The sequence below is a fragment of the Chanodichthys erythropterus genome, chromosome 1 (genome assembly GCF_024489055.1).
Source record: "Chanodichthys erythropterus isolate Z2021 chromosome 1, ASM2448905v1, whole genome shotgun sequence".
Taxonomy (NCBI): Eukaryota; Metazoa; Chordata; class Actinopteri; order Cypriniformes; family Xenocyprididae; genus Chanodichthys; species Chanodichthys erythropterus.
Genome location: NC_090221.1, coordinates 27,802,900 through 27,821,437, shown reverse-complemented (window position 1 = coordinate 27,821,437; position 18,538 = coordinate 27,802,900). Strand labels below are relative to the sequence as shown.

The following is an 18,538-nucleotide window of genomic DNA, read 5'->3' as shown; positions in this document are numbered from 1 at the left end:
CATGAGTCAATATTTAAAATAGCTTTAAAACCATACTAAACAATGTTTTATTAAAAATGTAAAAATGCAGAATGTTTTCTGTGATGGGTACGTTTAGGGGTAGGGGTAGTGCAGGGGGATAGAATATACAGTTTGTACAGTATTAAAATTACGCCTATGGAATGTCCTCACTTTGATAGCAAAACAAACCTGTGTGTGTGTTTGTGCTTGCCAAATGGTGCCAAAAAAAGATGCCTAATATTACTGTGAGCAGAATTATTTTGTATTAATGTGATGTCCAATAGTCCTGCAGTGACACCTACTGAACACCCTAAAAATATGATTTTATTTTGCAAAAATAATTAAGACTATATTTTGCTCCACTGCATTTTTCCCCCAAATTCTCATTCTCATTACTTTTGGCATAAATAAATAAATAAATAACACAACTCGCATTTGTTGAGGCTGAAATAGGCTGATGACAGGCTTCCCACTGATATTAACTTTGTTATAACATTATCACATTACTAATTAGTAAAATAACAGTTTACATTTCCAAGTGATTATTTCTGTATTCTTAAAAATAAACTAGAAAAAGAATATAGCTTAATAGATTGTTTGATTTTTTTTTTTTTTTTTTTTTTTTTAAGATTTGAAGTGGCTTATACTATATAGGTGTTATAGATAATGTTTTGTCTCAAATTATACGAGCTGGCATATTCAGTGGTGAAGAATCATATTTTGTATTTTACCTCCACGAGACGTATGCACACATGACCACTCGTCGTATAATCATAATTACATGATATATAACAATAAACCTTTTACCCATTTCTGCCTTTGACATATCAATTCAGTTTATAAATATGTAATGTCCATAATTCACATATAATTGATATTTGTAGGCTACTGACCTCAACATACATAACTCACAAAGCTTTTGTATTCATTATGAACTTAATGTCCTTTAATGAGGAAGGGTTGTGGTGGCCACAGACAGAATTATTAATAATAATAATAATTAGAAAAGAAAGTAGAAAGTGTTGTGGTACCACAGGCTCCTATGAACACCTATAGGTAGCTAGGGTCAGAGAGTGAAAGTCAGAGATGACAAATGAACACATTTACATGTGCTTATTCTTAATTATTCTTTTTTTTTCTTCCTCCCAAACATAGAGTCAGACATGAGTTTACAGTGTCCATTATGTCTTTTGTTTCCCATTTAAAGCCCATATTTACATGCTAGTCCAAATATCCTTCAGAAGTACAGTCAGTTTCATTTACAGAAGCACAAACATTTCCACTTCCACTTGTTATGTGCCACTTAACATTTAGTTTCTCTTCACACAGTTTTCATTTACATTTAACATGTAGGTGACTGGGCCTAGACTCTAAAACCATTCAACCATTTCACTTGATTGAAACTCTTTTCCACGTCTGTGTTCTGTGTTTGTTAGTTTTTTATTCTATTTTCACAAGTAAGGTGTATATTTTCAAAACTCTTAGTACAAAACCCCAAACTGATCACACTTGTAACACAGCAGAACCTGTTTTAAAATACAAGATCATTGTGATATGTGATGAGAACATTTGGTTAAATCACTGAAACACAACAGTATGATCTTCTTTCAGTTTAGTACTTTTAACATTCAGTTCATTCAATAGCAAACAATGCAAGATATATATTTCAAAAATAATTACAGTTACACAGGCTACAGATGCCACATTAGAAAATACACTTACAGTACATTACCTAATCTATATAATTGGCATAAAATCCTTAATGTTTGTAATAGTATCTATTCAGTGTGTTATCAAAATTGTAAAGTATGACACAGTCATGAGGTTTTGTGCTAGAACGCAGTTTGTTGCCAATACAGTAAATGTTCTCACTGCTCCATATGACTGAATCTATACTGTAGTTGATCCTTACAGATGAAGGGTGAGTTAATAATGTAATGTAATGTGGCAGTCTCTACTATGGTAATGCCTCTGTTTACAGTATCACATAGCGTACTACATTTTTACATTTTATAAAAATATAATTGCTGTTTTCCTCATGGGGACCAAAAAACAAAAATGTCCCCACAAGGTTTAAAGTTACTGGTATTACCATCCTTGTTGGGACGTTTGGTTCACCACACAGTGTTTACAAGGACCACACACACACACACACACGCACACGCACACACAAACTTGAAAATTGTGGTTACCATCTAAGATATATTGCTTATAATGTAAAAATAATTCATTACATTTGGTTATCCATATCCGAAAATGCAAACAAGTTCTATAGAAACTATGGCAATAGAACTGATATCTATAGAAATCTTTAAGTGTACCAAATGAATCACTGATTAACCATTAAGTTCAGTTGGATTAAATAATAGACAGATGTATTAAAATGAATGAAAAGAGATGCAAATGAAAAGTTTGAGAGTATAAGTGTTATGAAATGCAGTTACTGTGAATGAAACATTTATATAGATAGATGAAACGTGTGTGTGTGTGTGTGTGTGTGTAGTGAAAAGGACACTCTGATTTTGTGTATTGTACTAACACAAAGCAATTAGAAAATATGGGTAGCATGCTTTGTGAGGCACAAAACAATCTATCAGATGTAGTAGGACGTGTAAAAAAATAAAAATAAATGTAGCACGTCTTGACAGGGAAATAATAACTCAGCACATCCTGATAGCATTTACTTTCAATGCACCTGTTCTACCTGAACAAATAAGCAACGGATCATTTGGTTTTGCCAGAAAGAGTTTTGTGCGCATTTATTTCTTCAATAACACTTCAACTGATGTCTTGCGTATTTGCATGAGTATTTCTAGGCCTATACCTCCAGTCTATTTGCTTTGAAGAACTGCTTGACACCTTCCTTTTTGTAAGAATCAAAACTTTCTTCCTTGTCTTCAGAGTGAAAATGAAAAGAAACAACAACAACAAAACATTCCAGAACTGGCCTTTCCTTCAAAAATGTCTTGTCCTTTTGTGACTGGATAGCTGTCTGAACAGTAAACATTTATGAATTATATTCCCTATGGAGGTAGAAGTGATTCCTCACACCTTTATCTTAGTGTATCACCACTGACAACAGTCAGCAAATTGTAAATACAATTAAATATATGTTTAAATTGTTTAGTGTGATGATAAATAAAATAACAAAATAGTTAAAAATTAAAGGCCTAAACAGTTTACCGTTTCGAAGCGTTTCAGAATATCAGTGGTTTTCATTCTTCATTTTCATGCTTTTAACCAGCAGATGTCATCAGTGTGCAAAGTTTTGTGTTTTTGGACAGTGTTGAAAATCCCTTTTCCCCTACTACAGTGTAATGGCCTCGTATGCTCCGACACACTGCTCTTGTGGTTTGGATGGACAGGTGTACTAGTGGATGCCAGAGCAGATCGTTGTGCGGTAATGTGCCAGGCGCGCTAGCAGATGTCAGAGCGGGCTGATCATGGCTCTGTCGAGAGCACTCAGATGTTGCCAGAGGATTTTCTCCTGGATTCCCGTCATCATCATTTCATCAGTGGTTCTCTGGTCTTATTACGCGTATGTCTTTGAACTGTGCTTCGGTAAGATTCCACAGTTGATAATTTATGTCTTTTAATTCGCTTATGGTTCTGTTCGTATGGAATAAGGAAGTGATGTTTTGTATCCCACAATGGTTCGCCAGTTTATTATATTTTTGCTATTATTACACAAAATAAATCGGTTTGAGTCATTGTATCCGCTTTTATACCTGTTCTATAGAGTTGTTTACATGGGCTGTGCCTCAAAACCTATGGAGCTACCTGCCTAGGAACTGCATATCATCATAGTGTCTCAGTTATCACAATGAGGCCATGATTGCAGTACTTTCTGCCTAGTTTCTGCTGGTTTCTAGGTTTTGAGACACAGCCATTATGTTTCGTGACACTGATCACTGATCTTTTTTTTCAGTTACTCTCAGCAATCATCTGGAGAGAGGTACGTGATATTCAGTCATCTGCCATTGCTTATTACAAAACCTGCCTTCTTGATCTTGTGAATGGGCTTTTGCTTAAAAAAGTGGAAGTGAAAATATCATTATCACGTTCTCTCAGTTGACCCAAGCTGCAACATCAACAAAGTGCACAAAACAGAACTATACACACATAATGGAGTAACAGATATACAAAAATAGTTTTTATACACTTAGTGGTTATGACATGTTAGCAGCACTGCAGTTCATCTACTTTTGGGGCCAGTTGCATAAACTTAGTCTCTATGTTAAGACTGTGTCTTAAGAACTAGTTTGACCAACTAGCAGTTAACCAGGGGGTACTCAGTCTTATTTTTGTTTATTTTAAACCAAGTTTTCATGCAACTGACTTAGATATGACCAGTTAAGTCTTAAAGAAAAAATCTGATGACTAACTTGTAAAACTAGAGTAAGCCACTGTGGTTACACTGGTCCAGTAAATCACAAAAACACCGGCAGATTCAAAGCCTAACTCTAACCCAACAACAACAACAACAAAATCAGTTGTGACTGCAGTTCAGTCTAGTTCATATACACCTTAACTAGTCTTATGCTGCTTAACTAAACATTTGTCATCTTATGACAAAAATGTAATGACATATTATGACTTTTACTAATAATGACATGTAATGTGTGTTTTTTCCACAGTGGCCTATTTGTTGATATTCCATGTGTGCTTTATAATGTTCTGTTGGACTTATTGGAAGGCCATCTTTACTCCACCATCTACACCATCTAAAAAGGTGCTTGTGATTTATGGTTTCTGCCAGACAGACCATGTTGAGTTAGTTGTCTTTTATATATATATATATATATATATATATATATAATTTAATTCTTTATTTGACAGGGACAATGGAAAGTAAAAATACTGCCTTAGAGTTAGCTACAGAGCTAAATTTCATCTGCTGTCCCGGGGCAGGAGAGTACCAAAACACATTATCAAAACATTGATATAATCACATATACAATACAGTTCCCCCCACAAATGTAAAATATATGCTATATAATCCATCACATAACAATTAAAACTACAATTCAAATTACGACAAAATACTGCAAAACATCACACAATAATACAAATTAAAACCCCAAAAATTATGAAACCATAACAGAGCACAAAAATATTCAATGATCAGAAACCTGACTCATCTTTAACCTTATTTTCAAATGTAACTTAAAACTGTGCAAAAGTAGGATGCTGTTTAATATTAATTGGTAAATTATTCCAGTTATTAACAGCTCTTACAGAAAAAGCTGATCGACCAAAAAAAAAATCAAAGAATGCAAAAAGATTCTTGCAGCTTCTATTGAAAGTTGACTTGGTATAAATTGAAAATTTCTAAGTTGAGGTGTCACTGCACAGACACATTTTTAACATGCTTTCAAATGTTTAATAAGTGTCTAAGATAACTCCAAGATATTCAAAATCCAGCACAATTTGTAATTTTTCATCCTTTAACTAATATATCTGGTTGGAAACTGAAAAATAATGTGAATTGCACATTTAAATTTATATATCACAGTACTTAAAGAAAAATAAAATCAATTTTTGGATTGATCATATTTTTCGCATTATTTTTATGACACTAGTTTTCAGTCATGTGACTGATACAGAGACCAGGTGGCAAAACGTCTATGAAACTGCATTACAGGCCTGCCAGTTTTCCCTCTCAAAAGAAGAAAAACAAAAATGTGTGAATACAATGCAAGTTTTGGGCACCTGTGATCCATATCCAGCACCTGCTGCAGTATTTCAGTCACTAAAAACAGCGAGACATTCTCAAACACTCAGTATATACCTTATTGATGATGAATACTACAAACCCGATTCCAAAAAAGTTGGGACACTGTACAAATTTTGAATAAAATCAATGCAATGATGTGGAAGTTTCAAATTTCAATATTTTATTCAGAATACAACATAGATGACATATCAAATGTTTAAACTGAGAAAATGTATCATTTTAAGGGAAAAATAAATTGGTTTTAAATTTCATGGCTTCAACACATCTCAAAAAAGTTGGGACAAGGCCATGTTTACCACTATGTGGCATCCCCCTCTTCTTTTTATAACAGTCTGCAAACGTCTGGGGACTGAGGAGACAAGTTGCTCAAGTTTAGGAATAGGAATGTTGTCACATTCTTGTCTAATACAGGCTTCTAGTTGCTCAACTGTCTTAGGTCTTCTTTGTCGCATCTTCCTCTTTTTGATGCGCCAAATGTTTTCTATGGGTGAAAGATCTGGACTGCAGGCTGCAGTACCCGGATCCTTCTTCTACGCAGCCATGATGTTGTAATTGATGCAGTATGTGGTCTGGCATTGTCATGTTGTAAAATGCAAGGTCTTCGACGTCTGGATGAGAGCATACAGTGTCCTCCACAAATATTGGCACCCTTAGTAAATATGAGCAAAGGCGGCTGTGAAAATAAATCTGGATTGTTTATCTTTTTGATCTTTCATTCAAAAAATTCACAAAATTCTAACCTTTCATTGAAGGAAAAGAATGGAAATGAAAATGGATGGAAAAGCTCATTATGAAATAAATATTTTTCTCTAGTTCATGTTGGCCACAATTATTGGCACCCAATTATTGCAATGTCCTTTTCCCAAGATAACAGCTCTGAGTCTTCTTCTATAATGCCTGATGATGAGTTTGGAGAACACCTGACAAGAGATCAGAGGCCATTTGTCCATACAGAATCTCTCCAGATCCTTCAGATTCCAGCTCCATGTTGGTGCTCCATGGGGTACTTTTTATCCATGTGTGCACCAAACCCATCTGGTGGGTTTGCTGCCAAAAAGCTATTTTTTTAGTTTCATCTTACCACAGAAGCCGGTCCCGTTTGAAGTTCCAGTCTTGTCTGACAGCTGAATATGCTGGAGTTTGTTTTTGCATGTGCAAAGAAAGATTTTTGTTGAAACCCTCCTGAACAACTTGTGGGGATGTAGGTGCTGTTTGGTAATTTTTTTAGGCTTTGTGAGACTCAAGACTCAACTAATTTCTGCAATTCTCCAGCTGTGATCCTTGAGTCTTTGGCCACTCAAATCTTCAATGTGTTAGCTTTTTTCTTATACCCATTTTCTATTTTGTGAAGCTCAACAATCTTTTGCTGCACATCAGAACTATATTATTTGTTTTTTTCTCATTGTGATGAATGATTAAGGGGATTTGGCCTTTGTGTTTACACATATTTGTACTCCTGTGGAACAGGAAGTCATGGCTGCACAATTTTTGCACAAATTTGCCTTTCCAGATGTGTAAGCTGCCCATGCCACACGCACTCATGCAACCCCATACCATCAGAGATGCAGGCTTCTGAACTGAGCTGAACTGATAACAACTTGGGTTGTCCTTGTCCTCTTTAGTCCGGATGACATGGCGTCCCAGTTTTCCAAAAAGAACTTCAAATTTTGATTTGTCTGACCACAGAACAGTTTTCCACTTTGCCACAGTCCATTTTAAATGAGCCTTGGCCCAGAGAAAACGCCTGTGCTTCTGGATCATGTTTAGATATGGCTTCTTTTTTGACCTATAGAGTTTTAGCCGGCAACGGCGAATGGCACGGTGGATTGTGTTCACCGACAATGTTTTCTGGAAGTATTCCTGAGCCCATGTTGTGATTTCCATTACAGTAGCATTCCTGTATGTGATGCAGTGCCGTCTAAGGGCACGAAGATCACGGGCATCCAGTATAGTTTTCCGGCCTTGACCCTTACGCACAGAGATTGTTCCAGATTATCTGAATCTTTGGATGATATTATGCACTGTAGATGATGATAACTTCAAACTCTTTACAATTTTTCTCTGAGAAACTCCTTTCTTATATTGCTCCACTATTTTGGGCCGCAGCATTGGGGGAATTGGTGATCCTCTGCCCATCTTGATTTCTGACAGACACTGCCAATACCCAATCATGTTGCCAATTGACCTAATAAGTTGCAAATTGGTCCTCCAGCTATTCCTTATATGTACATTTAACTTTTCCAGCCTCTTATTGCTACCTGTCCTAACTTTTTTGGAATGTGTAGCTCTCATGAAATCCAGAATGAGCCAATATTTGGCATGACATTTCAAAATGTCTCACTTTCAACATTTGATATGTTATCTATATTCTACTGTGAATAAAATATAAGTTTATGAGATTTGTAAATTATTGCTTAAATGGATTTCCAGAAATGTGATTTGAATAGGGTTTCAAAGGGTTTGAATGTAGATCGAAAGGGAATTGTAAAAAGTGCATTTCATGTGATTTTTGGTCGTTCACACTTGCTAAATCTGATCAGATTTCAATCGGTTATGGACAAAAATCAGATTTGTACTGATAGTCTGAATGGAGCCATTGTGTATCGCAAATGATCAAATCTGATTTGTGTGTCCATGCTGCTCTTGTTTTCCGGAATATCTGTATTGGTTTCTATGGCAATGACGTTGCGTTGGTATGCAAACGGCAAAAACAGCAACAACAAAAAATGCAACATGGAGGAGTTTGCAGATTACAAATTTCCAGAAATTAGATTTGAATAGGATTTCAAACCACATATGGATGTAGCTCGAAACAGATTTTTAGTGCCACTGTCTTGCTAAATCTGATTGGATTTCGATAGGCTATGTTTTGTGCATATCCGATGTCCCAACTTTCCCCCCACTACTAATACCTCATGCAGTTACTCTGTATTTGCCGCAGTCACCTTTGGCTTGCTTCCTGGGGGTTTACAGACAAATACATTATTAATGCATAATCTTCAGAAACCTTTTGAGACATTATTCCAATATATATTATAAAGCTGCTTAGAGCTAATGGCCACTGTGAAAAGTGCTTTATACATATTCATTTTACTCATTACTGTAATGTGAAATAATTATGATAATAATTAAATATTATTAATAATAATTATTATTAAAAATATAAATTATAATATTGTTTATTTATATTTAATTATTATTATAATTATAAATATAATTATGTAAAAATCTAATTTACGGTGGTGCTTGTACTGCATTTTACTGCTGTATTTTATTTAAAACATTGTATTGCTCTAATTTCCTTTTGTACTTCTTTAATACTGTATTACAATAATGAGAATCACCTTTAGGAAATGAGAGCAATGGGAATTACAAAAAAAAATGGCAATTGTAGGTGAACTTTTCTTGATTGTCATGCAAAAAATTCTTAATTTATATGTTTGATAAAGTTTGAAATTGTCTGTGCTCTAGTTCCAGTTATCATACACTGATAAAGAGAGATATGAGATGGAAGAGAGACCGGATGTTCAGAAGCAGATTCTTGCTGATATTGCCAAGAGACTTCCCATCTTCACACGTGCTCAGTCAGGAGGTACACAGAGCTACAGTAGCCACCTGTCATTTATGTGTACATTTCCATAGCAGCTGCATCTATATAGTCAGAATGTTTGCCAGTTAAATATGTGATCGGATGTGAAGGCGGGCAGCTGACCTTCTTTATCTCCATGTCTTCAGCTATCCGGTTCTGTGATCGTTGTCAGGTGTTGAAGCCAGACCGCTGTCACCACTGCTCCGTCTGTGAAACGTAAGTCAAGCCACACGCCAACCCCTGTTCTTGAAAGCAGATCTCTAGACAAAAGCCTTATTTTAATTAAAGTTACAGGATGCAGTTGAACAACATGACCTGGATTCACTGTCTTTTTTCCTCCTGTGTTTTTATAGATGTGTTTTGAAAATGGATCACCATTGTCCATGGTATATACAAATTTATTATATTATGAATCAAGTAATTTATTCTGTTCTGTTCTGTTAAATGTAACTTTTTTGTTGTTCAAAGCATCAATCCTTCTTCCAAAGCATGTTTTTTTTTCTTACCCTGATTCACTATGGTAAGCCTGTATGTGATGTTTTTGTCTTCTGTACTATTTAGGGTAAACAACTGTGTAGGATTCTCCAACTATAAGTTCTTTCTTCTGTTCCTGTCTTACTCCATGATCTACTGTGTCTTCATCGCATCAACAGTGTTTCAGTACTTCCTCAAGTTCTGGGTGGTGAGTTTCAGCAATCAGTTTTGACTTATAAAATGGAGTTCATATAAACTTAGATACAGGGTTCATATGGCCATGGAAAACCTGGAAATATCAGGGATTTTTTTTTTAAATTGTGATTTCCACACCTGGGAAAGTAATGGAAATTCATGGAGTCATGGAGAAATCATGGAAAGCCATGGAATTTTTTTTTTTTTAATAGTTAATATGTTTTTCTTTATTATGCTCTGTCCTACAATATTTAACCAGAGCATTATGTTGCACTCAATTAACACACACAGTGAAGAGTTATTTATCATGCCTGACCAATTAGAGACCACATACTTGTACATTAAAGGATTAGTCCACTTTTAAATAAACTTTTCCTGATAATTTACTCACCCCCATGTCATCCAAGATGTCCATGTCTTTCTTTCTTCAGTCGAAAAGAAATTAAAGTTTTTGATGAAAACATTCCAGGATTATTCTCCTTATAGTAGACTTGAATGGGCACCAAATTATTGAAGGTCAAAATTAGTTTCACTGCAGCTTCAAATTGTTCTACATGATCCCAGATGAGAAATAAGGGTCTTATCTAGTGAAACCATCGCTCATTTTCTGAAAAGAAAAAAAAAATTATATAAGTTTTAACCTTAAATGCTCATCTTGAACTAGATCTCTTCTTCTTTATTAGAATTCCAGCAGTGTAGATGCTGCTAAGTGTATTGCTGCCCTCCACAGGTCAAAGTTTGAACTAATTGTTATATACTATTGAACTAGCATATTGCATATAAAAATTAGTTCAAACTTTAACCTGTGGAGGGCAGTAATATACTTAGCAGCATCTACACTGCTGGAATTCTAATAGCGGAGAAAAAGAAGAGATGATGTTGTACTTGCTTGCTTACCCTTACCTGGGCTGGCATATGCAAATATTGGGGGTGTACATATTAATGATCCCGACTGTTACGTAACAGTCAGTGTTATGTTGAGATTTGCCTGTTTTTCTGAGGTCTTTTAAACAAATGAGATTTATATAAGAAGGAGGAAACAATGGTGTTTGAGACTCATTGTATGTAATTTCCATGCACTAAACTCTTGTTATTCAACTATGCCGGGTAAAATCAATTTTTCATTCGATGGCACCTTTAAAATATCTTCTCTTATGGGTGTTCTGCAGAAGAAAGGAAAATAACAATTTCCGTAAAATTAATATTTATTTATTATTACAAATGTTCAGTGTATTGCTGCATTTGTTAGTTTTGTTAAACATACATTTCAAGTATCTTTGCATTTGTTTGTTAGGGAGATCTGCCGAATGGCTCTGCCAAATTCCACGTGCTCTTCCTGTTGTTTGTGGCGCTCATGTTTTTCGTCAGTCTCATGTTCCTGTTTGGCTACCACTGTTGGCTGGTGGCTAAAAACAGATCCACGCTAGGTGAGGAAGCCTTCACTTCTTTTTATACTGAATTCCTTGATTATCATTAACCCTTTCATTGTGTTTCTACAAGAAATATAAAGTTCATACAGCTTTAAACTGCTTGCTACATTTTTTAGCTTGACCTTTGGTTAGCAGTAATTTATGTGGCTCATAATATTGACCTCCATGAATATTCCTGTTTTCCAGAGGCGTTTTCTGCACCAGTGTTTCAGAATGGGCCTGACAGGAATGGCTTTAACGTTGGGCTCAGCAAAAACCTCCAGCAGGTGTTTGGTGAGGATAAAAAGCTCTGGTTTATTCCAGTGTTCACAAGGTGAGCTCATGTCAAAACTGGTCACACTTAAAAGCAAATGTAGACAGCAACAGTTCAGCTCAACAGCTCAAGCCCAAATGTCACACTGGCCATAGATGTACAGTATAAATGTTCATGCATTTTGAAATTTGTATCCAGCAACTGCTCTATGAAGTATGGCTTATGTAAATATTTTCCACTTGTTCTGTGTGTTCGTATGTCATAGTCAAGGTGATGGGCACTATTTCCCTCTGAGGACCCTGCGTGAATCAGAGAATCCTTTATTGGCCAATGAGGAGAAATGGATGGAGGACGGTGGATCAGATGAAGAAAGCGCAGGTAAGATCAACATTGTATCTAAGTGATTTTAATTGTATGTTATACATTTAAATCTATCTTTAAAGGGTTAGTTCACCCAAAAATGAAAATTCTGTCATTTAATACTCACCCTCATGCCGTTCCACACCCGTAAGACCTTCGTTAATCTTCGGAACACAAATTAAGATATTTTTGTTGAAATCCGATGGCTCTGTGAGGCCTGCATAGGGAGCAATGACATTTCCTCTCTCAAGATCCATAACGGTACAAAAAACATATTTAAATCAGTACATGCGAGTACATTGGTTCAATATTACAGTTTTTTCCAATTGCTAACACACAATTTTTCAAACTAGTCTGGTTTTATCAAAACACTTAACACAATTCACAAAACCACACACCCAAACTGCAAAATACCTCATATATCCTGCAAAATGAAGCACTGCAACCGAAACTACACAGAGCATTATCAAAATCAAACTTTTGCATGAAATGGCACACACTTCATTCATATTACCAGATTTTTGCCTAACCACCTACACACTGTTGGGCATAATGAAAAGCACCCCCATCTTTAGTATGCTTTGCCATAATATTAAAATATGTATCAGATTGTTCACATGCACAGAAATATTTGCAGATACACACACATGCTGTTGCAACATTTTTATTTTTTTTTCCTTCACTACAGTAAACAAGTCAGTACAACATAAGCACAGCAGATATATTTACATGGGACTGAACAAAAATATTCTTACAAAAAAAGTAAACTGAAAAAGAAAATTTCTGAAAAAAAATATATTACAGTAAAAAAAACAAACAAAAAAAAAGGCAAGAAAAATAATTAGGCAGCATCTTGCCGCACAGCCGGGTCTGGCCACAACGCCTCGTCAACATCACAGGCAATATCTTCCCTTGCCAGACATCGAGGAAGAAGCGCCTTGAGTGCCTTATCCATCCCTGAATTGCACCCACATCAATCTCATCACATGCCTCTTCCATGGCCTGCACAAGAGGCATGCGCACAAAGGGCTGCCGGTCGTATACCTTCCACCGCCATGCCGAAAATAATTCTTCTATGGGGTTCAGAAATGGTGAGTATGGTGGGAGGTATTGCACGAGAAATGTTGGGTGGTCAGCAAACCAGTTTTGGACTGGGGCTGCACGATGAAAGCTCACGTTGTCCCATACTACAACGTACCGGTTTCTTTGATGGTCTGCATCATTCATACGCTCTGGTGGTATGAGAATGTTGTGAAGTCTGTCCAGAAATGTGAGAATATGGGCTGTGTTGTATGGTCCAAGTTTGGCATGACGGTGGAGGACACCATGCATATTGGAGATGGCAGCGCACATTGTGATGTTCCCACCACGTTGGCCAGGAACATCTATAATGGCTCTGTGGCCAATGAGGTTTCTCCCTCTTCTTCTGGTCTTTGCTAGGTTGAACCCAGCCTCATCTATAAAGATGAACTCATGTGGGATTGCATGAGCATCCATTTCCAGTACTCCCTGAAAACAAAGAACAAAAATCACTCAATATGGTGTTATCCAGTACACTGGGAAACAATGTTGTGTGTAGTGTACTGCAGTCAATATAGTACTTACATCCACATATGCTCGTCTGAACTCTTTGTTTCTCTGAGAGTTTCTCTCAAACGGCACCTTATAAAGTTGTTTCATTCTGATTTGGTTTCGCTTGAGAATGCGAGCCAATGTGGACAGACTAACTCGTTGAATGTTGTTGAATAAGGTGTTGTCTTGGATGATGTGGCTTTGAATTTCTCGTAATCTGATTTCATTATTTTCCAAAACCAAGTTTACAATGGCAGCTTCCTGTACCCCGGTGAACATTTGGCCCCTTCCTCCACCATGGTGTCGTCTCTCAGTCCTTTAGAAAAAATAAAATAAAAATATATATAGGGCTTGGACAATGCAGCCTAAATATTTTCCCCCACAGTAGAGTACATTGTACAGGAAACTTGAACAGTTCATGAATGGCTGATGTCATACACTAAGTAAACAGGTGTCACCCAACTGATACACTATGACATGGGGTATACTACATGTGTACTACGTGAAATTTTGGTTACATACCTGTTCTCCAGTCTAAAGGTCCGGATGACAGAGGCGACAGTAAAACGGCTCAAGTTTGGCTGCACTCTCTGTCCAGCCTCACGCATTGTCAACCCATGGTTGATGACATGATCTACTAAGGTTGCTCTGATTTCATTTGAAAGTGTTTGTCTTCTTTGGCCATGAACTCCTCTACCTGCTCTACCCCTACCTCTCACTCTTCCTCCCCCTCTTATTCTCAACCTCCCTCTTCCTCTTCCTCTTCCTCTTCCTCTCTCTGCAATGTCTTCCATTGTTGTTGTAAAAAAAAAAGGTTCTCACCTGTGGTCTTTTCATAGTGCTTACATCCTGATTGAAGTGTTAACAATTAACCACTGAGGTGTTTGGCCAGGTGGCACATGTAATTGGCCAATTAGCTCATGTAGTGTCATTTTGAATGGCAGTGTTTTGAAATGGCAAACATGTGACTTTATGTCAGATTGTTGTGTCTTATGCAGAGAACTGTATTTAGTGAATTTAAAAAGTGCTATTTTGAAATGCAAAATGTGTGTAAAACAGAAAAGGTGTTTAGACTTTTGGAGACTTGAGAAGAAGTTTTGCTCTCTGTGTGTCAGTTTAAATAATTGTGCTGTGCATGTCATTTTAGTGTGTTAGCAATTGGAAAAAACTGTAATATTATAAAGCGACAAGAATATTTTTGGTGCGCCAAAAAAAAACAAAAACGACTTATATAGTGATGGCCGATTTCAAAACACTGCTTCAGGAAGCTTCGGAGCATAATGAATCAGCGGTTCAGAGCGCCAAAGTCACGTGATGTACTATTTCAGGCCTCCAGACTGAGCATTTTGCTACCTTTTTTCCTGCCTGTGCTGCAACATTTTGTTAGAGGTCGCACTGGTGCCTGTAGTGTTGCCCGAGTATTCTTATTTGCTGAGTATGAGAAACAACAAAGCTTTTTTTTTTTTTTTACATCTCTTTTTTTAAACGGCCTTGTGAGATCCAGTTAGAAGCGCATGCATTCAGCACAAAATTCTCGTTACAATCCACGTCATAGTGATTTAAACCAGTTTAAAGCCTGATGAAATCCCACTAACAATTTTCAACTGCACACATGCAGAAATTAACAAGTTAGAAGTCTTTTCAAACCAAAAATCACCAACGTTTATCATGGATTTACAGCTGTATATTTATGTATATTGCATTAAATGTATTTCAGGAGTAAAGCAATATAATTACCATACTGTCATTTTTGTTATGAAGCTATGGCAGTGTTTTGCATTTGTATTTATACTAAATTTCAACTATTTTCATAACAAATACTATAGTGTTATGCAAACCACATACTGTAGTTAGAAGCCTTTTTTATTTATTTTTTTATTTTTAACCATGGTAACGATGAGCCTTGCACAGTTTTGCCTGTGGTTACCATGATCTACAAATGTATGATTCTGTAGAAGAACAATGGTAAAGTTTGATAAGAGCAAATACAAAGTCAAGGGCTGTAAAGTCTAAATTCAGTCGCACAGTCATAATTTTTTTTTTTCATATATACATTTTGTTGTTTTTTACACTTGCACACAGATTTACAGAAGTTTACTGTTTTTACAGATAAGTACAATTACTTCGCATTCCAACTCAAACTCTGTGGTTTATTGCCCATTTCCATGATACAAAATATGTAATATTAGTAACTGCACTTGAGAAATACAGTTGTAATATTGTGATTTTTATCAGTTTATACAGGTTTAGGGATGTTTGTGTTCAGTATAAATTGATATTTAGCTGTTTGTTAATAGGTCAGATTGTTCCAAAAAAAATGAAAAATATATTGCATCAAATAAATTTCTCCAATCAAATGTTATTTCAGATGAAAATGAACCTTCAGTCATTATTAGGACTGAATCATAATCACTGGAGTGGACGAACCCTTGGTGAGTATGGATTGTTCATTGTAGTGGTGAAGGCAAGCATCACTTTCACAATTACTATTGCTCATATGTGGGGTTAGTAGTTAAAGAGTATACCTAGCATTGAGTATTAAAGTTAAGTGTGTAACTCCAAAACAATTTGGTTTGTTCTATAGACATGAATGATACCAAATCAAAATATTGGCACAGAAGTGTGCTATTACTTGAAAATTGTGTGTGAAAAGTGTCAAAACATTAACGTCTTATTTATTTTACTAGTGGGACCCTTAATTCACGTTAGCACCAATCCTTGAATGAGACAACTGCATTCCAAATCCTGGACCATGCCAGAAAAGCATGTTTTTAGAGAGCCAAATATATTGGGAACAGTGAGGACTTTTCTTGTAATGCTGATTACTTAGAAGTTATCATGCTGAATGTTATCAAGTGTATTTCTCATCTTTTATGAAAAGGAGAGCCACAGGACAATCACAGGCAATTTCAGATGTCATAGACCTGTTGGACTGTTTATTATCATGCTTTGATGTCAACATATGGACACATCTGATACAATATATCAGTAACCATTTGACGGTATTCCTGATTGCTGTTTGCTGAGGTTGTTTTGTTGTTTTTTTTCTCCAGAGAGTGGAATGAATCTTTTAAAACCTAGAAAACATGTCCAGATCATATTTCACCCCCCCCCACCCCCCAAACAAAACAAAAAAACAAACAAACAAACAAAAAAAAAAAAGTTTTTTTTTTTTTTTTTTTTTTTTAAAAATAGCAAAACTTATTTATTTCAAGTTGTTTGAATAGAAAAATAATTATACATTTTGGTAGTATTTTCTGCTAATTTGAATTAAAAGCATTGTATTACAGTAAAACATTCTGCATAGCAATAATGAGAATAACCTCTGAGAATAATGAGTCTTACAGCAGAACTCAAAATTAAAATGTCTTGACACATTACAATAATGAAAATTGGGATGTCACAAACTAAAATAGGTTTTTTGTTTATTTATGCACAATATAATTCCTTTAATGAATTTCCTTTTTCTTTTGATTTGGGGTGAAATGTAACAGAGGCATGTTTTAGGACATTCGCCTAATGGTGCAAACGGAAGTACAGAGAGTTCTGCCTTTGTTTTGTGTGTGTGTGTCTGTCTGTGTTGCCACCATCAATATGAGTTTCGATATTTAGTTGGTATGAAATCAATCCTATGCATTTGTCCACTGTATCTTTGGCTGGCATTTTTTATGAAGCTTTTTTAATTCTGTATGACTAATTCAGACTGTTTTTCTGTGGTCAATAGAGAGCAGTCTGGATTCACCTTATTTCTTTTGCATTGTGATGCAATATACACATTTTGATACCTCTCTATGTATATATTTAGGAAGAGACTGCTGAGGTCAGTATTTATTAGGACTTCTGACATGTAAAACGAAATACGGGATATGTTTATTACCATAAAACCCATAAACCCACAAGGCTTTTTTCAGACTATGGGACTGTCCTGTGAAGTGTTGGCAAAACAATTACCTTGTTTTCCTCTAGTACAAAAGGGGTAAATATGGGATAGCAGTATCGTGTTTTTAATTTTGTCCTCTTTGAAAGTTATTGTATGTTTGAGTCCTGTTTGTGTGGCCCTTTTCAGATACTGTAATTGTATACATAAATAATTGATATACCTGTAATATGGTTCTCACTTATGAGGATCCTTATTAGCCGCCAATGCTTATTGTATTATTTGCACTGACCCTTATCTCGGGGTGATCATTGCTTCCTTTTACTGTGTATGTGCTCAAACACTTTTACTGAACTCCATATCCACTACATGTTCAAGTCATTATATGCCAATGTTTTTCCAATGGTACAAAATATGTATTGTTTGAAAGTTCTGTCTGCTCATTAAATATCAACAATCTTTAGATTCTCTTTACTTATTTGGTGATCTTCACTTCTTAAAATATAACGCCTGGTTTTACACACAGGGCTTAGATTAGGCCAGGAAAGACATTTTAAAGGGATAGTTCACCCAAAAATGAAAATTTGATGTTTATCTGCTTACCCCCAGGGCATCCAAGATGTAGGTGACTTTGTTTCTTCAGTAGAACACAAATGATGGTTTTTAACTCCAACCGTTGCCGTCTGTCATAAACATCAAATTTTCATTTTTGGGTGAACTATCCCTTTAAGTAGCTTTTATAAATGTGCCTTAGAAAAAACATTACTGGTGTGCATCTTGAGACAAAACAATGGCAGTGACATATTTAAAGAGATGTCAGTGCAAGTTTTCAGTTAAGGAAACTCAAACTTGCATTTTAGTCTGGGACTAGGCTTAAGCCTTGTCTGTGATAAGTGTATTTTGTAAGAAGTCACACATTATAATTGGAAAATATTAATATATTTATTTCAATATATTTGTCTTTCAAAATGTTTCAAGTTTAAAGGTCAAAGCAAAAATGGTTTTAACAGTCTTAACTAGCAAAGATTATCACACCATATGATTTATAGCA

At 35.7% G+C, this 18,538-nt stretch overlaps 1 protein-coding gene across 1 annotated transcript; it reads left to right on the top strand.

Moving 5' to 3' along the window:
* The first annotated feature begins 3,323 nt into the window (after positions 1 to 3,323).
* Positions 3,324 to 16,725, top strand: zdhhc15b (zinc finger DHHC-type palmitoyltransferase 15b). The gene is made up of 12 exons (XM_067364956.1): positions 3,324 to 3,561; positions 3,929 to 3,955; positions 4,638 to 4,732; positions 9,209 to 9,329; positions 9,473 to 9,542; positions 9,680 to 9,712; positions 9,888 to 10,008; positions 11,290 to 11,422; positions 11,612 to 11,738; positions 11,944 to 12,056; positions 15,979 to 16,042; positions 16,298 to 16,725. Exons 1-11 carry the CDS (start codon positions 3,444 to 3,446, stop codon positions 16,017 to 16,019), a joined length of 999 nt encoding a protein of 332 aa, XP_067221057.1. The 5' UTR covers positions 3,324 to 3,443; the 3' UTR covers positions 16,020 to 16,042; positions 16,298 to 16,725.
* Positions 16,726 to 18,538: the final 1,813 nt, after the last annotated feature.

Excerpts from the sequence above, each read along its gene's own strand:
- zdhhc15b (XM_067364956.1), top strand. The coding sequence starts at position 3,444 with ATGGCTCTGTCGAGAGCACTCAGATGTTGCCAGAGGATTTTCTCCTGG. Across the intron at positions 3,562-3,928 it reads TGTCTTTGAACTGTGCTTCG|TTACTCTCAGCAATCATCTG; the intron begins GTAAGATTCCAC and ends CTTTTTTTTCAG. Across the intron at positions 3,956-4,637 it reads CAGCAATCATCTGGAGAGAG|TGGCCTATTTGTTGATATTC; the intron begins GTACGTGATATT and ends TTTTTTCCACAG.